This window comes from Microtus oregoni, unplaced genomic scaffold (genome assembly GCF_018167655.1).
Source record: "Microtus oregoni isolate MIOR12 unplaced genomic scaffold, Mior012 000045F_ref0000178, whole genome shotgun sequence".
In the NCBI taxonomy this organism is placed as follows: domain Eukaryota; kingdom Metazoa; phylum Chordata; class Mammalia; order Rodentia; family Cricetidae; genus Microtus; species Microtus oregoni.
This window is the reverse complement of record NW_024543219.1, coordinates 8,123,876-8,148,177: the sequence shown is the minus strand read 5'-3', so window position 1 is coordinate 8,148,177 and position 24,302 is coordinate 8,123,876. Positions and strand designations below refer to the sequence as shown.

General features: G+C 46.4%; 4 protein-coding genes across 8 annotated transcripts; 3 read left to right on the top strand and 1 right to left on the bottom strand.

Moving 5' to 3' along the window:
- Window positions 1-2,072: 2,072 nt before the first annotated feature.
- On the top strand, window positions 2,073-7,551 carry Tinf2 (TERF1 interacting nuclear factor 2). 3 transcript variants are annotated; one of them, XR_005972525.1, is made up of 10 exons: window positions 2,073-2,487; window positions 2,601-2,705; window positions 2,816-2,911; window positions 2,996-3,103; window positions 3,190-3,286; window positions 3,439-3,883; window positions 3,967-4,034; window positions 4,256-4,353; window positions 6,533-6,865; window positions 7,356-7,551. XR_005972525.1 is itself a non-coding variant. In XM_041633916.1 (9 exons), the coding sequence occupies exons 1-9, from the start codon at window positions 2,296-2,298 to the stop codon at window positions 7,374-7,376; spliced, it is 1,230 nt and encodes a 409-aa protein (XP_041489850.1). In that variant the 5' UTR covers window positions 2,073-2,295; the 3' UTR covers window positions 7,377-7,549. The 3 variants fall into 3 exon arrangements, 2 of the variants coding, with proteins under 2 accessions (XP_041489850.1, XP_041489849.1); XM_041633916.1 differs by lacking the exon at window positions 6,533-6,865 and having other exon boundaries at window positions 7,356-7,549; XM_041633915.1 differs by lacking the exons at window positions 6,533-6,865; window positions 7,356-7,551 and adding an exon at window positions 4,451-5,055.
- Gmpr2 (guanosine monophosphate reductase 2) lies at window positions 5,099-12,008 on the bottom strand. 2 transcript variants are annotated; one of them, XM_041633918.1, is made up of 11 exons: window positions 11,847-12,008; window positions 11,379-11,474; window positions 11,125-11,244; window positions 8,721-8,804; window positions 8,419-8,592; window positions 6,935-7,016; window positions 6,741-6,847; window positions 6,542-6,584; window positions 5,816-5,975; window positions 5,468-5,627; window positions 5,099-5,367 (listed from the first exon to the last, which is right to left on the bottom strand). In XM_041633918.1, exons 2-11 carry the CDS (start codon window positions 11,463-11,465, stop codon window positions 5,284-5,286), a joined length of 1,101 nt encoding a protein of 366 aa, XP_041489852.1. In that variant the 5' UTR covers window positions 11,466-11,474; window positions 11,847-12,008; the 3' UTR covers window positions 5,099-5,283. The 2 variants fall into 2 exon arrangements, with proteins under 2 accessions (XP_041489852.1, XP_041489853.1); XM_041633919.1 differs by having other exon boundaries at window positions 5,099-5,627.
- A 142-nt stretch (window positions 12,009-12,150) lies between these two features.
- Nedd8 (NEDD8 ubiquitin like modifier) lies at window positions 12,151-20,245 on the top strand. The gene is made up of 4 exons (XM_041633922.1): window positions 12,151-12,433; window positions 18,846-18,893; window positions 19,042-19,124; window positions 19,884-20,245. Exons 1-4 carry the CDS (start codon window positions 12,416-12,418, stop codon window positions 19,978-19,980), a joined length of 246 nt encoding a protein of 81 aa, XP_041489856.1. The 5' UTR covers window positions 12,151-12,415; the 3' UTR covers window positions 19,981-20,245.
- A 1,527-nt stretch (window positions 20,246-21,772) lies between these two features.
- On the top strand, window positions 21,773-24,154 carry LOC121434935 (magnesium-dependent phosphatase 1). Of its 2 annotated transcripts, none has more exons than XM_041633921.1 (6): window positions 21,773-21,915; window positions 22,026-22,086; window positions 22,156-22,266; window positions 23,519-23,626; window positions 23,725-23,797; window positions 23,950-24,154. In XM_041633921.1, exons 1-6 carry the CDS (start codon window positions 21,879-21,881, stop codon window positions 23,980-23,982), a joined length of 423 nt encoding a protein of 140 aa, XP_041489855.1. In that variant the 5' UTR covers window positions 21,773-21,878; the 3' UTR covers window positions 23,983-24,154. The 2 variants fall into 2 exon arrangements, with proteins under 2 accessions (XP_041489855.1, XP_041489854.1); XM_041633920.1 differs by having other exon boundaries at window positions 23,725-23,810.
- Window positions 24,155-24,302: the final 148 nt, after the last annotated feature.

Genomic DNA, 24,302 nt, shown 5'->3' with positions numbered 1-24,302 from the left:
TTATCCCAGCACTTGGGAGGCAGAGGCAAGCGGATCTCTGTAAATTTGAAGTCAGCCTGGTCTACAGAGCAAATTCCAGAACAGCCAGGACTGTTACACAGAGAAACAAACAAACAAAAAGAATTAAATTAACTCATACATAAAATAGAAATAAATAAATTTTTAAAAAAAGAAATTAAAGGGAGCTGGAGAGAAAGCTCAGCAATTAAGAGCCCTGGCTGCTCTTCCAGAGGACCCAGGTTCAATTCCCAGCATCAACATGGCAGCTCACAACTATCTGTAATGCCAGTTCCAGAGGATCCACCCTCACACAGACATACATGTAGGCAAAACACCAATCACACGAAATAAAAATGAATAAATAATTTAAAAAGAGAATTAAATCAAGGGGCTGGAGGAACAGCTCAGCAGTTAAGAGCACTGACTGGTCTGGCAGAGGACAGAGGTTCAGTTTCAAGCACCCACATGGTGGCTCACAACCATCTGTACCTCTGGTCCCAGGGGACCTAACTAATATCCTTGTCTGCCCTTGTGGGCACTGCATACACATAGTACACAGACACACAGTCAGGCCAAACACTGGCACACATTAAATAAAAATAGATTTAAAAAAATCTCAAAAGAATGAAATTAATATACACTAATTTTAAAAAGGAAATCAGTTTCTTAGATTTAAAGAGAATGGATAGCTAGAATGGACTTCCACTCAGAACCGTGCCCGCAATAGGGAGGGAAACAGTTACGGTACTAAAAAGTAGGGGGAAAGCCCACCAATCTGTAACTGTATTCAGAGAAATTCTCTTCCAAAGTGAAATACTTTCTCAAACAATAATCAAGGAAATGTGTCACCAGCAGAGCTGCCTGCAAGATGTTAGATTTTTTTTTTTTTTGAAGGCTGGGAACGTCTTGCAACTTGTAGCAGTTATAGACACAAGTTGTCTTACATGTAGCACAGTTGGCCTCTGAACTCCTCACAAGGTGCCTGCCCTCATCTCCCTCACGCTGGGATCTACGGGTGTGCAACATCATACCCTATGAGGAAAATTCTTAATAAAAATATGAAAATTATATAGGTAGAAATTCAGATTTGCATAAAAATGAGAGAAAAAGGATGAAAAAAAATGAACGCCAACTTTAACACCCAATGTGTACGTTGGTACTAGGTCTGGCTAAGCTCAGAACACAACTGGAGAATGGACAGACGCAACGTGTGAGCCTTGAGTCTGGGCAGGTTACCTGAAAAGCCTGTAAGGTGGGCAAGGCAGGTAATGAATTCAATCAACAAAGTAAGAGTGTACAGTGTGCCCGTTCCTGTCTTTGAGGATGGCAGTAAGAGGCACTAGGAGTCAGGCGGTGGTGGCGCACGCCTTTAATCCCAGCATTTGGGAGGCAGAGGCAGGCAGATTTCAGAGAGTTCGAGGCCAGTCTGGTTACAGGGCAAGTTTCAGGACAGCCAGTACAGTATACAGAGAAATCCTGTCTCGAAAAACAAAACAAACAAAAAAAGAGGCACCAGGAACTATGACAAGGAGTTGGACAAGTACAACAGTCAATTCACTAAAGGGCTCAATCAAGTTAGCGCCCAAAGAAACTTGGAAAAGGAAACTTTAAATATTCGAAGCTACACTAGACAGCAATGATCTGGCACAGAGAAGAACAAAGCGGCTGTAATCCTGCCGCCCAGGGAGACCCTGGCTAGCAGTGTGGCATTTCCCGCTGCGTCGGACCCATTGGGGGGCTGGCGAGTCACCGCGGAAGGGCGAGCACTCGGCGGCGGAGCCCGGCTCCAGTCCTGTATTTGGTTTTCTTAAACGCGAGCACCCTCTTCTGTTCCGCGAAGGGAACGGCCGAGTTCTCTCTGGGAGATCCCTGCGACCCAGGAAAGGCTTCCCGGGCGCCGGTTCGGGCGGTTGGGGGTCACAGGAACCCCGCTTCCTAGTGAGAAGAGGAAGAGAGGGGCGAGAGAGCCGTCGTTTCCAGGCCAGGCGCCCTCACTGACGTCACAGATCCCCGCGTGGCCTCTTCCGAGGCGGGAAAGCTGAGCGCTCAGGCGGAAGTGACGCACCCGCGAGTTCCGCAAAGTACCCGCGTTTTGAGCTTAGCGGTCTGGGCTGGGTCGGACACTTAATTACCGCCCGAGAGGGGGACGCCAGAATTTCGGTGCTTTGCTGCAGGGATCCAAGCCAGTCCGCCGAGCCTCCGCTGCCGACGAGAGAACCGAAGCTCGGCCAGCGGGAGAGGCCGGGAAGCCTGGGCGGGGCGAGAGGGGCGCGGAGGAAAGGGCGCCCGCGGGCCATGGCGCCACCTCCGGGGGTGGGTCCCGCGTCTCTGCGGTTTGCTGCCGCCGCCAGCTGGCAGGTCGTCCGCCAACGTCGCGTGGAGCACTTCCCCAGAGTGGTAGAGTTTCTGCAGTTCCTGCGCGCAGCCGCTCCCGGCTTGGTTTGCTACCGACACCACGAACGGCTGTGTATAGGCCTAAAAGCCAAGGTACTAGAGTAGAACCTAGAGGGGCGGGATGCGAGGACCTGAGGAAGGCCGACTGGTTGGGATAAAGATCGGTTGAAGAAGGGTAGGAATTCTGAGCCCAGTACCGTGTACAGGTGGTGGTGGAGTTGATCCTGCAGGAGCAACCCTGGGTCCAGGTCCTGAAGGCCCTGGATCATCACTTCCCAAAGTTCAGAGCAGAACCACTGGACCCTGCAACTGTGAGTAATCCCTCGATAGGCCATACTCACGAGGCGTGATGCAACCATAGCCCCTGGGTCCTGGTGACACCCTCTCCTCCTAATTTTTCTGTTTTCCCTCTCCTCAACAGAAAAGGCACGATAGGAAAATTTTGGAAGCCCGGGAGAACTTTCTCCTGCAAGTGAAGCAGCTGTCAAAGGCTGGGGATCTGGCCTCGAGCCTGCCGGTGAGAATGGCTGGCTTGGAGGATTTTATGTGATTCCTGTTTTCTCTAAAACTCATATAATCTGTTTCTCTTTCCCACATATAGGAACTCAAACAAGACTATGGGGAACCCTTTCTGGTTGCCTTGGAAAAGCTGTTGTTTGAATACTTGTGTCAGCTAGAAAAAGCACTGCCTACAGTCAAGGCACAAGAGGTTGTTGAGACAAAACCCCATGAGGGCAGAGTGTGGGGTAGCCTTTCTGAGAGCCGTGGCCCTCATATCTGTCACTTTGCCCACAGCTTCAGGATGCCCTAAGTTGGCTTCAGCCTGACTGTTTTGTCGCCTCTTCTGTTGCTTTGCGCCAGTATGGTGTGGATATGGGATGGCCATTTCCAGGTAAGGGAACCATGGAGATAACTAGGGGGTTAGTGTTTACCTTGACCAAACCTGAGTCAGCTGATTAGAAGTTATGTGGAGCTGAGACACAAACCTGACTGAGTTAATTAACCTATTTCTGATTTTATAAGGCATCTTATTTTATCTTTCAGAGAGCTCTGCTTCTGGCTCAGTGAATATGACAGAACCCGTGGAACAGAGTCCTCATCAGCAAGCAGAACCAGCACTCCACAGTCCTCTGCCTAAAGCTAAGCCTGGCCTTCACCAGCCAGCTTCACGGGAGCACCCAGAACATTTAGCTGGCAGCCGCTTTAACCTGGCCCCTCTAGGGAAGCGAAAATTGCGATCACAGTGGACATCTGCAAAGGGATGTCATAAAGAGCGGCCTACAGTCATGCTGTTCCCCTTTAGGAATATGGACTTAACAGCCCAAAATACATCTAACTGGAAAAGCAGGGAAGAGCATGGAGTGGACACAGTGGGTTCTGTGGGTACAAAAACAGTCTCCACTGGGAAATCCAAGACTGCATCTCAGACCACGGGGAAAAGGGCTCCAGAAGAGAGCCTCCCTGACATACCTGCTGCAGACCAAATGGAGTAAGGCTTGCTTCTTCTTACTTAGGAACCCATTCTTTGCCTACTTTCCTTCTTCACCTACCTTTCCCTTGTTCCCACCTCAGGAACTCTGTGAATTGCTACATGGATCCTCTGAGACTGTCATTATCACCTCCTAGACCCAAGAAACCAGGTTAGTGGGCTGACTCAAGATTCGAGTGGACAGCCTTTTCTTGGGAATTTTCAGGGCCTGTATTCACCTAAAAGAATGGTTTTGGGCTGGGCAGTGGTGGCACACGCCTTTAATCCCAGCATGTGGGAGGTGGAGACAGGTGGAGCTCTGTGGGTTTGAGACCAGCTTGGTCTCCAGAGCAAGTAAATGGTTTTGGTTTTAATTTGGTTTCTCTCCTGCAGTGGCAGTGCAGTCTCCGTCTCTGTGTGACTCTGTTATTACCATAGGGGACAGGGTTTTGGACTCTGATGAGGAAGAAAATAACCAGAGGGAAAGAAAGGTGAGTAGGAAGAAACAGAAGGCTGAGGGTGGGCAGAGCAAGACAAACGTCCACTTTAGGGGTTCCGGTTCTAGGAACTGTGCTTCCTTCTCTATAGGAGTCTCTGAAAAACTATCAGAAGACAAAGTATGGCACCTTTATCCCCATGTTTTGTGAATACATGCCTGAGTCCTGCCTTTTCGTTCCTGACAAGATAGCCAATTCTAGGGTCCGGTAATGGTTCTGGAAGGCCCCTCGCACTCTGCCCATCAACCTCTGCAGCTCTGTGTGCAGTCTAGTGGGAATGAAAAGGAAGCCCAGAGCCGAGCTGCCTGGCTACATTGCTGAAGCTTTGTAATGCTTGAAAATTAAAATTTGAATGTGTTACAATGTCTTGAAGGGGAATTAAGACATCCTTCTATGTAGGTCATTCCTCAGGAACATAACTGGCTTCCCTAGAGCTGGTTGAAGCCCTTCCCATATTTCCTTGCTTTGAAAGGGTTGTTCTGATTTATCTGGATGGGTTACCAGGGTTGAGAGCCTAGAAATAAATTATGAGTGCTTGTTCTGTTAACATTCTCTAATGGCAGAATTTGTTCTGCAAATGTTCATGCTACCAAGTTATTTGGGACAGGTGACACTAGCGTGTGGGTGCTTCATGAGAATAACACTCACTGATATTGATCCCATACTCCACCTAGGAGGGTGTTTAGATACCAGCTGTGCCAATAGCCCAGCATCTCTTTATTAAAGTACTTCTAAGCTGTTTATTTGATGATCTCATTTAATGAAGCCAATTAACATGATTCCAAAAGCCTTCTTTTTCCAGACCAAGGCTTGCCATTTATGTATCAGCCAGCATCTTTTCCTCCTAGTCTTCAGAATGCTGTCCCTGGATTCCCATTTGTTGATCTCATGTCTTCTTTTTTGCCTCCTCCCCAGTGAGTTCCCTTAGCATTCTGTGTGTGCAGGAAACGCAGTGACTACAGGAGCACTCAGGAGTGAGGTGACAGGAGCTGAATTAAGCCACGGTAGCTGGAATGAGAGAGAAATCCTTAAGGCCCCAGTGGCAGAGTGTTGGCCTTGGGAAAGTAGACTTGTCAGGTTATCGAGAATCACTGAAGATTGGATTCACTTGCTGGGTGACTCGGATAAAGGTAGTTCTCCGACTCAACTCCTTCAGTTTAGCAGCGCCTACATATGTGCATGTAGACCGGATGCCTCCTAGGATGTCGCGAATAGTATGTTCCACATCCCCTTTAAAAGGAACTTCTACTGTCCTTCCCTCTGAGGCCCTTGAAAAAGAAAAACTTTTATTACCTATTTGTCCAGAATTTCTTAAGCCCAGTGACTCATTTGTCTCTAACATTTATAACCCCTTTACCATTTTTCTCCCAAGAATGGTACCCTAAATTTCCCAGGAGGCATGACACGATCTTCCTTAGCCATATTCACCAACACGCACACTAGCCTTCATACATACCTGTACTCAGCCACACCTCCCGAATATTTCTTCATGGCCATTTCAGAACTCATTCCATAGAAGAGCTTGTACTTGTTGCCGTCCCTTTCAATGAGTTCACCACCTGATTCACTGTGCCCAGCCAGCATGCCACCCAGCATCACAAAGTCAGCCCCTGCCCCTGCCAAAGTCAAGGAGTTGGAAAAAAGGCCAAAGTACCCATATAGCCACCTTCAAAAGCAGCTGTGTCAGTCAGTTCTGTGAACCAACATCTTGGGTCTGTTTGCACAGCTGATCCATAGTGCCTTGGGACTGCTCTGCCCTTGCCTCTGCTACCCATTAGGACTAACTTCCTCGAGATTTTTAAAGACCTGGATGTTCCCTGGCTGGTTTGTTTCTGCATTCCTATCTTCTGGTGATTTCATTTTATTGCTCCCCAGCTGAGTGTGACTCTAGTCCCAAGAAGATAGCTCTCCAATTTTAAGGATCACCTGGGAAACAGAAAGATGGAGATTTGCAGGTTTTTTTCCTCAGGTGATTTTGTAGGTTGAGTATAGGGCTCAGATACCTGCATTGTCCAAAAATCTCAGGATTTCCTCTGCCAGCTTGTCACAAGTGACACTTTAGGTCTCAGGATCACTAGTTCATATTATGAAACTGAATGGGCTCCCGAGCTGCTGCTAGCCTGACTCTAGACCCTCAGATGACTTACAGGATCCTCTTCCTATGCTTTCCCAGTCTCCTTACCAAAAGCCTTTGCCACATCCCCAGGACAGCTGCAGCCTCCGTCCTACAAAGTAACAAACACTGTGAGAGAGCATGGACTTCTCAAGGCTTCACAACTGCCCATATCAAAATGAACATGAATTAGCTCCTCACGGGGACTTTACTGGGGTCCGACACCACAGAAAACATAGCTGCTAGGCAGCCAGCCCTTGGGTCTTACTGAAATGATATGGCCTCTGAGGCCATGAGCAGCATCTGCACACTCCATCACTGCGCTGAGCTGTGGATACCCCACTCCAGTTTTCTTCCGAGTTGTACAAACAGAGCCTGGGAAGGATGTGACAGGTGAGAAAACCGTTCTGTGGTTACTACCAAAGGGGTAGATAGGGCAGCGGCCCCAGGGAACCAGCTTACCAGGACCAATTCCCACTTTGATGATGTCAGCCCCAGAGAGGATTAGCTCTTCTACCATCTCTCCTGTTACCACATTTCCTGCCTAAGACACAAGAGAAAGAGAGCATCCTTAAGGTCAGCGGTGGAGAGCAGCTCTGTGCGCTCATACGGCATGCCTTGACTGCAACCATCCTCTCACAAATAAAGGGCATCCAGAGCCCTCCACAGCACCTCCCAACGTGAGAGGACCTGGATCCCACTCGCCTTTCTCTCCACAATCCTGTTTTCACTTGGTGTAGAGGATAGTGGGAACTGGCCAGTGTCATTGAACTAGGGCAGAACAGTCCAGAAGAACCTTTAGGGCAGTAAGTTCAACCAGCAGGAAGACAAAATGGCAGAGAAATACCACTCAGATCTGACAGTGGTCCTCTTTCACTACCAGGTCACTACTTCCCAGTCCTGAAGCTCCCTGCCTTCAGAGGAAAAGACAAGACAATGAAATGTGGGCTAAACCTCCATCTGCCTAACTGCTTGGACAGTGTGGGCATTCCCTTCAATGCTGTGAAGAAAACGAAGCCGTAGGTTGTTTCTAACAGGCCTCCAAAGGAATAAAACATGGTTTTATACGCTACTTTTTGTTAATTTGAGACGGGACCTCAGGGCTTAAAATTCCTGTCTCTACCTCCCAAATACTAGGATTATAGGCTATGTGTTGCAATACCAGGCTTTCATATGATACTTTATATTATTGCAGCACGTGTCCATTTCAGTAGGGAGACATACATGTACCACAGGTATGTGCAATGTGTAAAATGTTCCATCATGGTTTTTTTGTTGTTTTTTTAATTTTTTTTATTATTTATTATGTGTACAGTGTTCTGCCTGCATGTAAACCTGCAGGCCAGAAGAGGACATCAGATCTTATTACAGATGGTTGTGAGCCACCATGTGGTTGCTGGGAATTGAACTCAGGACCTCTGGAAGAGCAGGCAATGATCTTAACCTCTGAGCCACCTCTCCAGCCCCCTTCCATCATGTTTTGTTGGGTTTTTCGAGACAGGGTTTCTCTGTATCCCTGACTATCCTGGAACTCACTCTGTAGTCCAGGCTGACCTCAACTCAGATCTACCTGCCTTTGCCTTCAAAGGTGTGTACCACCATGCCCACTTCCATCATGTTTAAGTGAAGTCAGTCACTGGGTCAGAGATGCTGTACTGATTAAGACACAACTAAACCTTTGAACCATGACAATACCATGTAGACCAGAAACATGGTGCCCCAGAGGACAAATATTGATAGGACAAGTTGGAATGTCAAAAGAGGAGGAGACTATAAACATACCTAGCTGAGTGTGGTGGCACATGCTTTTAATCCCAGCACTCGGAAGGCAGGCAGATTGCTGAGTGTGAGGCCAGCCCGGTCTACAGAGTGAGTTCCAGGGCAGCCAAGGCTACATAGAGAAACCTTGTGTGTGGGGGGGGGGGGGGGGGACGGGACACACATACCATGATGGTGTGTTGGGGGAAGCGCCTCCGTACATCCTTTACAAATTGAACAAAGTGTTCAGAGTAGCCATTAGCCACATCCAAGCATATGTATTTCACTTGGGGAATAGCGTCTAGGATCTGTTCCAGCTGTTCAAAGTCAGCAGCGGCTGTGCCAGAGCTGGCGGCTAGATGCTGTGGAGAAAACATTAGATCAGCCTGTGGCACTGTGTCAGGAGGGACTAACAGTGGGGGTTATTCCTAAAGAGTCAAAAGAGGGTTCCTAGGAAACTGGTGAGGGAGCAGGGCAGGCCCTGTGTTACCTCAAGACAGTCAGGGTTCTGGCCAGCAAACTCTTGCCACTGGTGGACGCTGTAGTGCTTATGGACAGCAGTGAAAAGGGAGAACTGGGGAAGAGAAAGAACCATCAGAAGGGCAAAAGCTTGACTAGACTATTTCTAGACATATCTATATTGTCTGGAGAGGAAATGATGCATTTGAGAGAATGTGAAGGAGTTCCCCACTGAGCTGACTGAACCACTGTTCTTCCTACAAACCCCAGCATGGCTAGCTTTTCGCCCTAAACTAGTACTTGTCAAGCATTCCTATCAAAGTACTGTGATCTGGGTTGGATTGAACTTGTCAGCACAGACATTGCTTGTGACCTAAAAAACTGACAGGGACATGCTACAGCAGGACAAGTAGCAGACATGGAAGAACTACAAAGAGGCTAGATGGAGCTAGTGTTTGTCTACACTTAGCACTAAGGCGATCCAGTACTAAAAGTTCTGTAATTCTCTCTCCTGGTTTACTTGCTAGCAGTACTCCGACTCTAGACATACACAAAGCTAAAGGCTTAAGACAGTAGAGCAAACAAAATACTATTCCATACTTTATCTTCTCTGCAGATAAGGCAGATTTTCATGTTAGGAACAGAAACATGCAAAGTTCAATTTCATCTATCTTGGTAAATTAAAATAATATAATGACTCCCAGAGTGGTGGTGTCACATGCCTTTAATCCCAGCTCTCAGGCAGAGGCAGGTAGATCTTTGGAGTTCACCAACCAGGGCTACAGAGAAATCCTGTCTCATAAAAACAGCAAAAAACCACCACCACCAAAAATCTGACTCAGCAGGCTCAAAACCTCTGGCTCATAAAACTGCAAATATCCCCTAAGAAAGGCATTTGGAAGACACAGGATGCTGGTGTTTATGCTTTCTGAAAGCACAAACATGAAACCAGACAAGAGTCAGGAGTTGGTTGAAGAGCACAAATCTTGCAAGTGCAGAGAAACCCAAAGTGGTTATGTATCAGCCAGCAACATGCTTAAAAGCTGGTATTCTTTCTCAGTAACACTCAACTGTCAACATGTTGGCAAACAAAAGCTCTAGGTGGTCAGCAGATCTTGGAGATATTTGGCCTAATAAACACCCAACACATACCAACCCTGAGAAAAAGTTGGCTAGTATCTAACTTTTTATTATTACTGAGACTTGGCTATTTTTCTAGAATTTGATTTTTTGTTTGTTTAATTTTGGTTTTTCAAGACAGGGTTTCTCTGTTTCTCTGTAAGTCCTGGAACTTGATTTGTAGACCAGGCTGGCTTTCAAGTCACAGAGAAACAATTCCTGAGTGCTGGGATTAAAGGTGTGTGGCACCTTTGCCTGACTAAACTTTTGTTTCTGTGGCACTTCTCATCAGTATTGAAATCCAGTCCCCAGTAAGAGTCATATTTGCAGCATGTCTTTTGACAGACTTACCATCCCCCAAATCTACCTGTCAGAGAAGGCAGACAATAGACAACAGCAGGATTCCTAACAGTAAATGGAATAAACAGATAAAATAATAAAACACCATAATTATCAGTCTCAAGAGAAAACACAACAAATATTCTACAAAGACAGAAAAATCAGAAAGTCCTTCAGGCTAAACAACCCATCAACTAGGGCTACATGGGTTACTAGCAAAGCACATTATGTTCTCAAAAGTGCCCAGGCAACTATCTACCTTCTCAGCTACATGCACAGAATCAAGCAACATTACTGACAGGAGCAGTGTCTTCCACTCTCAAAGGGAACAACCTGTATTTAAGAAAAAACATCCATTTGGGGTACATCTCAGAAACTCCCAGGAACCTAGGACTTAAAGCAGGGGAAAATTAAAAGAATAATAGGCATACAAGAACACTAATAAGACCATTTTCTCTGGGACATTATACATATAAACAGTATTTTGTTTCTGGACTAAACAATGAACACTCAATGTTCAGAACAATGGCAGACAAGAGATGTGTGTGACTAGGTTGACTTGGGTGGGTGCTGGAAGAATTTGATAAGGTATATAACTTATTGGGGGGATTATAAATCAGAAAATGGGCCGGGCAGTTGTGGTGCACACCTTTAATCCCAGCACTTGGGAGGCAGGAGCAGGTGGATCTTTGTGGGTTCAAAGCCAGCCTGGTCTACAAAGCGAGTTCCAGGGCTGCCTCATAAAGCTACACAGAAACCCTGTCTCGAAAAACAAAAACAAGCAAAAAAATGGAACAAAATCAAATTCTGAACCTCACTAATTCAAATGGATCTTTGAAGTGATAAAGGGTCCTTAGTAATGGGAAAAATTGGTGAGCCCAAGGATTCAGTCAGTTGTCAGAGAATGGGAGTAGAAAAGCAATGCTTCTGCAGTCTATTGGGGTAACATTGGGTATGGTACATAAGATTGGTCTCACCTTACAAAGAACCTTTGCCATTTCAAAAGTCCCCACGGTATCCATATTGGCAGCAATAATGGGGATGCCATTGTATGTCTGCTTTGAGTTGCGGAATGAGAAGGACCTTGTGAGATCTACCTATAGACATCAACAGGACATTAAGCATTTCATTCATCCATAAAATTTATGTATCACATTAGAACCAGACAGTTTTCTTGGTCCTGGTCCCCCACAAGTCTGAGGTTAAAAAAGCAAGAGTATAGCTGGCTCACCTCACTTCGAGACTTCAGGGTGCTGCGTTTGGGCCTCAACAGGACATCTTTAAAGTCCAGTTTCACATCATTGTCAATATGAGGCATGATGCAAGGCTGCAGTTAGATAGAAGTTTGAGGGCTGTAAGCCTAGGAAGTTACAAGTAAGAAACGGAACCAAGTCCCTCATGGGCCTTAATTATCTTGATGACGCTAGGACAAGGGCCACCGCTCATGCTTAAACTGTGTAAAAGGTTAGGGTGTGGTCCTTGAAGTCTTACTAGGACCATCCAGTGTCTGGATTACCCAAATGCTTCAATCCCAGGTATTGTTAGGAAGAACAGGAAAGAGATCACGATCTCTGAATGTGCAGTCCTTACCCGGCTAATCTTTTTCACGCCCCAGCAAAGGGCAATTTAGAGTAAGAAACTGACTTAGTCGGGAAGGAGAAAAGAGATTTCAATCAGCTTCCGGCACAGGGGTACTCACTTCCTGTTGCTTTGACTCAGGTGGCAGTTGACCAAAGATTCTTTTGCTTAGCAACTAGCCGCGTGCAGCCCAGATGAGCCTTCAGGGCAACACCAACAAGTTCCGCTAATTGCAAGTCCGACTACCCAAGGAATTCCTGCTTCGGGAGCTGTGCAATGCCTTCTGGGTAACAGAGTCCACACACTCAGGTTGCCGTTGGGTGCGAGCGGCGGGAGGACTACAACTCCTAGGATGCAAAGGTCAGAGCTGCCTCCTGGCATGATGGGAAGAGTAGTTTGTTCTGCTTCAGCTCGCCGCTAACCCCAGCGAGCTGGGCCCGCGTGGCGTCTCAGGGCGTCGTCTGTGCTTTTCCTAAGCCGGCTTGCCCTTCTTCTCTACAACGCCACTGACTCGAAACACGAGGGCATTCCTGAGCCTTTTGGAAGCCGGGTGGAAAGAGGAGAGGGTGGATCCGGAGAGTGACCCGGAAGCAGAAGTGTCCCTAGCTGTGGAGTGCTGGGAAGCGGCAGCGGTGACCACAGCGGGAGAAGCAGCACTACAGCCGCCTGCAGCCCCAACCTGGGAGGAAGATGCTAATTAAAGTGAAGGTGGGGGCATTACCAGGCTTGCCAAGACTCTGTGGTGCTGGGCTGGCCGCTGCGCCTTAGGGGAGAGGCGGGGAAGGAAAACCATGCCTTTCCTGAACTTGGAGGGTTGACACCCTCGGGGCCGTGCGCGAGGCGTGATGGGAACTGGGGGGACCCCGGGAGGCTTTGAGCACTGGAGGCCCGTCCCGCCTGAAGACCTCGGGTGTTTGCCTTCCCTACATCCTTCCCAGGTCTATGCTGTAACCTAAAAAGGAGGCTGCGTTTGTCCTGGTCTCACTGTATTCTAACCCTTGTAGTCAGAGAAGGCCTGGGAGCAGTTTGGCTCCTCACTCCTGAATTTTTGAGAAAAGCTTTGTCCCCCGTTCTTCATACCTAGGTTGCATGCTTCCCCCGGGCCCTAAAATAGGCTGCCTCCAAAACACAGCAGCACTAAAGCATTAGTCCGGGGACAGTGAGGGCCTCTTAGCAACTATGAGCCTTTTCTGGTGGTTGCCAAGGTTAGTGTCTCACCTGTCTTTCAGTAACTGCGCTAGGAGGTGACCACTTGGCACCCCCTTGTCCGAGCTGAACAATGAGAACCAGCCTCACTTCTTTGATTGCATCAGGTTACTTTTCGGCGCATTGGTTCTTCCAACTGTGTCTCCTTCAGCTCCCTTAGTTCATCAGCTTTAAACCCTTCCAGCCTTTTCTGCTGGGTTTTTTTTTTTTTTTTTTGGTTTTTCGAGACAGGGTTTCTCTGTGGTTTTGGAGCCTGTCCTGGAACTAGCTCTTGTAGACCAGGCTGGTCTCAAACTCACAGAGATCCGCCTGCCTCTGCCTCCCGAGTGCTGGGATTAAAGGCGTGCGCCACCACCGCCCAGCTCTTTTCTGCTGTTTTTACCTTTGTACGTTTAGACAGACACAAGACTGGCAGCTGATGCAGCCTGACATTAGTTTGAGCTGTTAATAGTTTTGTAAGCCTGTCTTCAGTCCTGTATATGTCAGCTGTTGTTAACTTGGTTCTCTCCAGTCCCTCCATTAACGTTTTAAATTAAGGGTTGAAGCCAGCCCGGAGGCTCACGCTGTAATTCCAGCTCTTGGGAGGCAGAGGCAGGTGGATCTCTATGAATTTGAGGCCAGCCTGGACTACAAAGCGAGTTCCAGGACAGCTAGGATTATTAGACAGAAAAACCCTCTCTTTAAAAAAAAAAAAAAAGGATTAAAGCCAGAGAGCAGGTTGATGTGTGCTATTTTTCAAAAGTTGATTGGTCATCTATGCGTTACTAGGTCTTTGAGTCTTAAGCTTTTTATTTTGGTTGTTTTTAGTGTATACAATGATAGGTCTCATTGTGAGGGTTTTTTTCCTGGTATCCTGGTGCTTTGCTCATATTCGTCATGTGTCATTACCTTCTTTTATCTCCCATGGACCATACCTTTCTCCTCTCAAAGAGCCCCTCCTGCAACCAGTTTCAAAATAGAAATTATGGGAAGTAGAAAAAGACAAGATCTCCTGAGTAAATCGGGAGCATGGGGACCTTGGGAGAGAGTTGGAGGGTAGGGGAGAGGTTGGGAGGGGAGCAGAGAAAAATGTAGAGCTCAATAAAAATCAATAAAATTTAAAAAAATAGAAATTATTAGCCAGGTGGTGCACACCTTTAATTCTGGCGCTTGGGAGGCAGAGGCAGGCGGATCTCTGAGTTCAACCTGGTCTACAGAGTGAGCTCCTGGATAGCCAGGACTATCCAGAGAAACCGCGTTTTAAAAAACAAACATCAACAAGAGAAATGTTAATGATGGTTGTTGTCTGAAGTTCCAGTAATGAGGAGGTTCAGGCTGGAGTATGTGGCTATATCTAGAGACCCTGTCTCAAACAAAAACTGGGAAGGAAAGAAAAGAACAGATGGGAGAGAAGGCCGGGATCTGAGTGCTAGACTGCTTGACTAGCACACGCGAGGCCTTTCACTTGATTCTCAACACCAAAGTGTAGAAATTGACTAAAATTAGGAAAATATGTTTTTTTTTTTTTTTAAATAGTTATTTATTGGGCTGGAGAGATGGCTCAGAGGTTAAGAGCATTGCCTGCTCTTCCAAAGGTCCTGAGTTCAATTCCCAGCAACCACATGGTGGCTTACAACCATCTATAATGGGGTCTGGTGCCTTCTTCTGGCCTGCAGGCATACACACAGAATATTGTATACATAATAAATAAATATTTAAAAAAATAGTTATTTATTTATTATGTATACAATATTCTGTCTGTGTGTATGTCTGCAGGCCAGAAGAGGGCACCAGACCTCATTCCAGATGGTTGTGAGCCACCATGTGGTTGCTGGGAATTGAACTCAGGACCTTTGGAAGAGCAGGCAATGCTCTTAACCACTGAGCCATCTCTCCAGCCCCCGGAAAATATGTTTTTTTTTAAATTTATTTATTATGTATACAATATTTTGTCTGTATGCCTGAAGGCCAGAAGAGGGCGCCAGACCTCTTTACAGATGGTTGTGAGCCACCATGTGGTTGCTGGGAATTGAACTCAGGACCTTTGGAAGAGCAGGCAATGCTCTTAACCACTGAGCCATCTCTCCAGCCCAGGAAATATATATGTTTATGTTTTGCAAAATGAAAGTGGATTTACTGTTGGGTAAAGGTATTGTTTTGTGAATCTTGTTTTCATTTTTGTTAGATGTGTGATAGTAGTGCATGTGGATTTGGGGGGAGGGGACCTTTGTTTTATCTGTAAGGGTGTTTTGCCTGAATGTTTGTCAGTGTATTATGTGTGTTTAGTGCCCCGAGAATCCAGAAGAGGGTGCTGGGTCCCCTAGAACTGGAGTTACAGATGATTGTGAGCTGCCATGTGGGTGCTGGGAATGGAACCGTGTCCTTTGCAAGAGCAGTAAGTGCTCTTCACTGTTGCGCCACCTCTTCTGCCCCGTTGTGTGCATCCTTAGTGTGGCAGCTGTGGAAGGAGAAGGCTTTGCTTCTTCATCACTCATGCTCCAAAGGGGAGGCTATTCTTCTACTTATGCTATGTTTTGTTTTTTTCTAAACAATTTAAAACAGTTTAGGCCTGGAAAGATGTCTCAGTAGTTAAGACTGCTCTTCCTTAGGACCCGGCTTTGATTCCCAGCCCTCACACTGCAGCTGACAACTGTAGCTCCAGCTCCAGGGGATCCCATGCCCTCCTCTGGCCTCCACAGGCATTGCATGCGCATCCTGCACAGACATATGCAAGCAAAGCATCAATACACATAAAATAAAGATAAATCTTTTTTAAAAATTAAAAAAGCCGCCGGGCGGTGGTGGCGCACGCCTTTAATCCCAGCACTCGGGAGGCAGAGGCAGGCGGATCTCTGTGAGTTCGAGGCCAGCCTGGTCTACAAGAGCTAGTGCCAGGACAGGAACTAAAAAGCTACAGAGAAACCCTGTCTCAAAAATCAAAAAAAAAAAAAAAAAAAAAAGCCCTATACTGAGAGATTTTACCCATGGAGCTTGCTATTTGACATGCTCTGATGTTAGCAAACCATTTTAAGTTGTTTTTGTTAACTGTTTTTGGGGTGAGGTCTACAGTTTAAAATACTGTGTTCCAGGTAGACTTCTCAGACTTATTGGACAGAAAGAATTACCTAAGGGCATTGCTAAAATCATAGCCCTTGCTCAAGAGAACTGCACTGGCAGTGGGGGTGTGTTTTATCACTTTGGTTTTTGAACCTGCTGCTGTAGCCTCAACTGGGCTCAAACTTGTGAAGATCCTCCAGGCTCAGCCTCCTAATGCTGGCTGAGACAGTGTTGGTAACCCCACCCAGGCTGACCCCCAATTCAGTTCCTCCTACCTCAACCTCCGAGGGCTAGGGTTATAGGCGTGCATCACCATCCTCAGTTTTACTCAGTATTTACCATTCTCCTTGTTTGCAACATCTGCCTATGTTTTTGTTTATTTTTTATTATGTCTATGTATATGGGTGCTTTGCCTGCCTCTGTGTTTGTTCACCAATTGTGTGCCTGATGCCAAGGAGGCCAGAAGAAGGCACTGGATTCCCTGGAACTGAAGTTGCAAGTGGCTGTGAGCTACCATATGGGCTCTGGGAACCGAATCCAGGTGCCCTAAAAAAGTACTCTTGACCATTGAGCCATCTCTTTAGCCCTTCTGTCTAATATTAATCCCTCTGTCCTCCATCTCTTTGTTTGCTCTTTCTTTATATATTAAGTATATGAAATATTTAACCACTTCTGTAGAACGTAGAGTTTTTAACTAGGTTCTTTGTAGATTACTCATTTTTCAGCTGTTTCTCTATATTGCTGTCTTGTCTAACTTTATGTACTCCTTTCTCCTTCTCAATTAAGTCCTTCCTGCTTTTGTTTGTTTGAGCTAGGATAGGGCATTGTGTATGCTAGCTAGATCATTTCTGAGTGAAATCTGTTACCTGATTTCCATGGTCCTAAAATCAAATGCATCCTCCTCTATCATAAGTCATTTTCCCATTACTTGAGCACATGTTAACCCTGTCAATCAGCCAGGCATCTGGAGCACTTCTTTTTGTTTGCCTGTTGGTTTTGTTTTGTTTTGTTTTTCAAGACAGGGTTTCTCTGTAACAGCCCTGGCTGTCCTGGAACTTGTTCTGTAGACCAGGCTATTCTCAAACTCATAGAGATCCACCTGCCTCTGCCTCCCAAGTACTAGGATTAAAGGCATGCATCACCACCTGGCTCATAAAATATTCTATATTTTACTTTTTAAAATTTTTATTTACTTTTATTTTATGTGTATATTGTGTTTTGCCATTGGTGTTGGGTCCCCTGGAACTGGAGTTGCAGACAGTTGTGAGCTGCCAGGTGGGTGTTGGGAATGAATTGAACCCAGGTCCTCTGGGAAAACAGTTAATGCTCTTAACTACTGAGCCATCTCTCAGTATTTTTTATTTTTTTATTTTTGAGGTGTGTGGGGGGGGGGTTAAGTGTGGCTGCATTATGCCACAGAGGTATGTGGAGGTCAAAGGATGATTTTGTTGAATTGGATCTCTCTTCTCACCTTTACATGGGTTTCAGGGATTAGAGTCAGGCCACTAGGCTTGTATGGTGAGCACTGTTAACTACTGAGCTGTCTCTAGCTCTTATGGTAGTTTTTTCTAAGGTTTTCCTTTGGGGGGGGGGTCAAGACAATGTTTCTCTGTGTAGCCCTGGCTGTCTTTGAACTCACTCTGTAGACCAGGCTGCCCTCCAACAGAGATCTGCCTGCATATGTCTCCCAAGCGCTAGAATTAAAGGTGTGGGGAAAAGGCCAGATTTCTCTAAGTTAATGACCTAGAAATGAATTCTGTAGTTGAAAAGTCTTTGCATTTGAAGTATTAAACTAAATAAAACAAAATGATTTATGGACAACACAGAATTACAAACCTCACTTTGTCATGTGTGGGATTATTGTATTTAATTTCTTTATCTTATTAAGATGGGATCTCATTTATCTCAGGCTAGATTATATGTAGCCAGGATCTTGAGCTCCTTTACCTTCCTGTCACTACTTCCCAGGTGCTTGGATTATAGGTTGTACACTACTGCGTCCAGTTTCTACAGTTTACGTGCCTCAGCCCAGGCATCATAGGCGAGCACTCTACCAACCAAGCTACATCTCCAGCACAAATTCTGTGTTTCTGAGATAGCATCTAGTGTGTGTCCCAGACTGGCCTCAAATTTATTAGCTTCCATACTCTGGAGTGCTTGGATAATAGGTGTGTGCATGACCAACTGTTTTAGGGTTTTGGTTTCTGTGAAGAGACACATGACCACAGCAACTCTCATTAAGTAAAACATCTAATTGAATCATCATGGTGGGACATGGTAGCATGCAGGCAGACATGGTGCTGGAGAAGGAGCTGAGAGTTAACACATCTTTTTATCTACAGGCAACAGGAAGTGATCTGAGATACTGGGCATGGGTTGAGCATACATGAGCCCTCAAAACCCACCTCTACAGTGACACACTTCCTCCAACAAGACCACACTTTCTAATAGTGCCACTCTCTATTATCTTATGGGGGCAATTCAAACAACCACACCAATACAACTTGTAAAGGATAGCATTTAATCTGAGCTTACAGTTTCACAGGGTGAGCCTATGACCATTATGGCAAGAAGCATGGCATCAGATAGTCAGGCATTCTGTAACAGAAGCTGAGAGTTCACCTTAGTCCACAAGTGTGTGTGTGTGTGTGTGTGTGTGTGTGAGAGAGAGAGAGAGAGAGAGAGAGAGCGCACTAACTAGAAGTGGCTTGAGCTTTTGAAAACTTCAAAGCCCACCTCCTCCAACAAGGCCACCCCTCCTAGTCCTTCCCATTAACTCTGGACCAACTCGTCACACATGAGCCTGGGCCATCTCATTCCACCACAGAAGACAGTTGATCTGGGGCCGTGGGGTTTATGGCATCTTTGTCTGTTTTAGACGCTGACTGGAAAGGAGATTGAGATCGACATTGAACCCACAGACAAGGTGATGTATGCTCAGCATGTCGCCCTCCTTTCTTTATGTCTTTGTGTGTGCCTATGACCTTGGGTCTTTTGTTCTCATGTTGTCCACACAGCCTTGTTCTTACTATTTCTATAATTCTAAGTAGCCCCTGACCTCTTTTCCTCTAAAGGTGGAGCGAATCAAGGAACGTGTGGAAGAGAAAGAGGGCATCCCCCCACAACAGCAGAGGCTCATCTACAGTGGCAAACAAATGTAAGTCTGGGTGCAGTGGGGTGTAGCAGCCCTGTGTGAAGACAGGTGGCAAGGCTAGAGGTGCAGAGGCCTGCCACTACTTCAGTGTGTCCCTGCTTTTATCTCTTTGACAGTTTGGTGGAGCCTATGGAATCTTCCCAGAATAAGAGAAGTCATAGAATAGCATATATTGAATTATAAACTAATGTTGAAACAGTTATCAAACTACTAAAGCAAATTTGTAGAATAGTAATATATGTGCTTTGTTAATGTATTTTTAAAATTTATTGTGTATAGTTATGTGTGTATTTATAGGTCTGCATGTGAGTGCAGGTGCCTATGGCTATCAGATCCCCCTAGAGTTGTAGTTACACAAGATTGTGAGCCTCTTGAAGTGGGTACTGAAATCTGAACGTGGGTCTTCTGCAAGAACAGTTTGAACTTTTAACTGCTGAGCTATCTTTCCAGCCCTCTTTATTAATATCTTATTGTGAGGTCTAATAATGGGTCTGATAGTTGCTTTTTTTTTAATTTTTCAAGATACCTACAGTTATAATGTAATTTAGAAGTATTTAATTTCTGTTGTGTAAGTTACCATATTGTTAACACCATGGGTCTCTTTGTCTTTGTTCAAATTAAATACTAATTATAGCTAGGAACTAATAAAAATAAAGGAATATTTTTCTCACCCAATTTCACAGGCCTCCCAAAGAGATCCCCAAGCCCAGGTTACAGATGCCTGTTCTAGATGGCATTTCTGATGCTTTTTCTTTCCTCTAGGAATGATGAGAAGACAGCAGCTGATTATAAGATCCTAGGTGGTTCAGTCCTCCACCTAGTGTTGGCTCTTAGAGGAGGAGGTGGTCTTGGGCAGTGATGAACCTCAGTTCCATTTTACCTCCTTGCCCTGTCGCTCATAATGAAGCATCACATATCCTCTCACGCTCTGGGACACCAGAACTTCTGCCCCCTCCCTTGGATGCCCAGTCTTGTGTGTCTACTGGTGGGAGAATGTGAGGACACCAGGGTGCAGTGCTCCTGGCCCAAATGACCATTACTGGCTGTTGGGTTTTAGTTTGCAGTCCTGTGTGCTTCCCTCTCTTATGACTATAACCTTGGTTGTCAATAAAATATTTCCTGGCCTCCTGGATTCTTTCTTCTCGACACACGTGACTGAAATAGAAATGGACACAGTGGTAGGCAGGACAGTGAAAGGGTGGTGTGTTGAGAATAGGGGTGGGGGACCTAACTGTATCCCCAGCTAGGGCCTAGCACTTGCTGGCCTCAAACTCACATGGATCCCCATCTGCCTTCGGAGTGTTAGGATTAAAGGCATATGCCATCAGTCTGGCACATTCTTTATTCTGAACCATATCCCAGGCATGCCCATCAGTTGGCTTCAGCATAGCCTTTCAACTGGAAAATATTCTACCCCATTATCCCAAAGGATCCGGATAGGGGTGTTGTCATCTCTCTGTGTATAGATGGACACACTGAACCCAGAGGAATTAATTCTTCAAAGTTCTAAACGCCAGTTTAGCCTGCTTTTGCACTCCACCTGAGAAACAAGCCCACGTAGTGCTTGGCCCTCGTCCTTAGAAGGAGGATTAGACTAGGAAAGCCTGCCCGGTGTTCTGTTGTAGTCAACTCTTAACTAGCTCATGAGTGCCAAGTGTTGCCTCCGAATAGCTAGGTGTGGTGGTTGAGGCCTGTAATTCCAGCACCTGGGAGGCTGAGGCATGAGAATCGAGAATTCCAGAGCAAGCTGAGTCGTGGTTTAATCTCAGCACTTGGGAGGCAGAGGTGGGTGGATTTGTGAGTTCAAGGCCAGCCTGGCCTAGAGCAAGTTCCAGAACCCACGAGGGCTACAGAGAAGAACCCTATCTCGAAAAATGAGGCCATCATGGAACATCTACACATTGTACATATTGTGGGACACGTGTGTCTGCTTACTGAAGTGAACATGTGCTGTGATAATATGAAGTGTCACATGAAAGCCTGGTGTTATGACGTGTACCTATAATCCCATCATTTAGGATGTAGGGACAGGAGTTCAAGGCTAGCCCTGAGCTCAACAGCAAAAAGTATCACATAAAACCATGTTTTGTTTTTTAGAAGCCTTTTAAAGACAAAAACCCAAGGCTTCATTTTCTTCACAGTGTTGAAGGGAATAGCAGCCTACTACTGTTGATGAAGATGCTAGAAACCTAGGGAAGAAACGCTCTCGCTCAGCAGCCCTGCTCTGCTGGCTTGGAGACCACCCTCTCGGGTTTTACACCCTCCACCCCTCATCGCCCTGCCGAGCTCAATTCCTAGGTACAAGTAACTCCCTTAGGCCTTCCGTGTACAGCTGAGGTTCAGGCACACATCACGGGGTGCAGACACTATATTCTTTATGCTTTCGCTGTTGCTGAAGACTGGTTTTTACACAGTTAAGATTCTGATGGGAAGACAAGATGAGCACAAAATAATAAACTGATAAGGCCTCAATTCCAAGATAAAAGTGCGAAAAGGTTTCCGTGACTTCTCTAGTGAAAAGTGGTGAGTTGGGTGGTGTAGACAAGACACCAAATACTAGTGGCCAGTGCCTTGCGGGGAGACGTCACCCGCTGCAGGTAATCTCCCCGCAGAGCCTCCGAAGGCGCTCTTGAGCTGTCGGACGGCGACACTCTAGTCACCCGAGCGTTGCCGGTTCCCTGTGGCGCGCCCACAGCCTACTTGGCCACCATAGAGTTGGGTTGCTCTCGGTGCTGAGTTTGGCTTTGCGGGTGGATCATGACGCCGCTGCCAAAGCTTGCGGTTTTTGATCTGGGTGAGGAACAGCAGGGAGAGTTTCGTACGGCCCTTCCCTTGCCCACTCCTGGCGTTGGCTAAGTGTCTGCGCTCCTCTAGGTTGATCCTTCTCCCTCCTTCCTCTCGCAGATTACACGCTCTGGCCTTTCTGGGTTGATACACACGTAGACCCCCCGTTCCACAAGAGCAGGTGAGACGAGAGGGAGGTAAGGGGCTAGGAGGGACTTCGCGGGAGCTGAGCGTGTGTCGCCCTCTCCAGCGATGGAACCGTACGAGATAGGCGGGGCCAGAACATCAGACTATACCCGGAGGTACCGGAAGTCTTGGAAAGGTTGCAGAGCCTTGGAGTGCCAGTGGCCGCTGCTTCACGGTAAGAAAAGAGGCAGTCCTGCTGAGTGGAGACTCATGAGGAAATTGCGTGGAGAACCAAAAGTTAGGCGGTACAAACGTACAAATATTTGGTTGTTTTTCTATCCTATGCTTTCTGGTTTTTTTAGTTTTGTTGTTGTGTTGGTTTTTGGTTTTTTTCAAGACAGGGTTTCACTGTAGCTTTGGAGCCTGTCCTGGAACTAGCTCTTTTTTTTTTTTTTTTATTTTTCGAGACAGAGTTTCTCCGTAGCTTTTGGTTCCTGTCCTGGAACTAGCTCTTGTAGACCAGGCTGGCCTCGTGGAACTAGCTCTTGTAGACCAGTCAGACCTCGAACTCACAGAGATCCTCCTCCCTCTGCCTCCCGAGTGCTGGAATTAAAGACGTGCGCCACTACTGCCTGGCAAAAAGATTTTTTGTTTTTAAATTTTTATTGTATGTGCATTGGTGAGTGTGTCAAGTCCCCTGGAACTGTAGTTAAAGAGAGTTGTGAGCTGCCATGTGGGTGATGGGAATTGAACCTGGGTCCTCTGGAAGAGCAACCAGTGCTCTTAACTGCTGAGCCATCTCTCCAGCCTGCTTTCTGTTCTTTTAAATGATTAAACATTGGCTCAGAGCCAGCTATTTCACAATCTCTGGTATTGAATAACAGTGAGCAAATCGGTCCCCCTACCCCCATATATCTAATTTTACCTGCATCCCTGGCACTTGTGAGAGCCAGCCACGTTAAGCTAAGTCTGGGCAGGTCATCCAAAGGAAGTTTCTTTACCTCCAACCATTATCACCTGGAACTCTGGCCATCAATAAATTTAAATGGAGTCTGTAGTCTCAACAGTTTATCCTGAGACGAAGCCTGGCAGGCCGAGATTACCCGACCCCCACCCAAGAGCAGACCATTCAAAGAAAATTCCTGGCATTCCAAGCACTGTAGATAAAAACACCTGCCAGCACTTCACCAGGACACCCCTAATCAAATGTCAGCCAATCAGGAGTCCTGAACCTTGGAGACCCGTCACCCCCACCTTTACCACTATAAAAACCCAATTCTAATTGAGCTCGGGGCTCTCTGGATATTCCAATACGTTGGACGTGCGGAGAGACCGAGTGTGCAAACTTGATTAAAATAAAGGCTCTTTGCTTTTACACATGGGACTCGGTCTCCTTTGTTGGCTTTTGTGGGGTCCCCATGGATTTGGGCATGACAGCACTCTCCTAATGCCACTCATTGGTGTTTGCTTGTTTTTGTTTTTTCCAGGACAGGTGAGACCGAAGGGGCCAACCAACTCCTGGAGCTCTTTGACCTCATCAAATATTTTGTTCACCGGGAAATCTATCCAGGTAGCAAAGTCACACACTTTGAGAGGTAGGCAGACGGCTAACGGTGGGAGCAGGAGGCGGACCTGAGAGGAGGTCAGGTGAGCCAGCTTACCAGGCGCGTTGCCCCTGCTCTGTCTTTTACAGGTTGCACCATAAGACTGGAGTTCCTTTCTCCCAGATGGTCTTCTTTGATGACGAGAAGCGGAATATCATAGATGTGGGCAAACTGGGTACTGAGTCACTGGGGGGTGAGGAAGGGGTTCTTAGGAGGACCTAGGAAAGTAAGTGTGGGGTGGATCATGGATGGCAGGTGAGAACTATAACGAGGAGGCTTGAAAGCTGGTAAAATGTGACTTCTTTTTGTTCTAGGTGTTACCTGCGTTCACATCCAGAATGGAATGAGTTTGCAAACACTAACTCAAGGATTAGAGACATTCGCAAAGGCCCAGGCTAGATCCTGACGTCCAACCCCAGGGGCTAAGCCTCATCTGAGGTGTAAAACCGAAATCAAAAAAGCCTTGTTAGGTGCATTTGCAATGTATTAAAGTGTCTGTGTGTGACAGCCGTGGGTTTACACACAGGGTGGTTCTTTCCATTTTTCTAACGTGGAAACTGGGTTTGAAGGTGCTGAAGTGTTGGGACGAGACTGTGAAAGATGAGCCTGCATCAGGTTGTTGCATCATGTTGTTCCCTCGTGTTGGAACCCATCCCGAGTCCCCTTC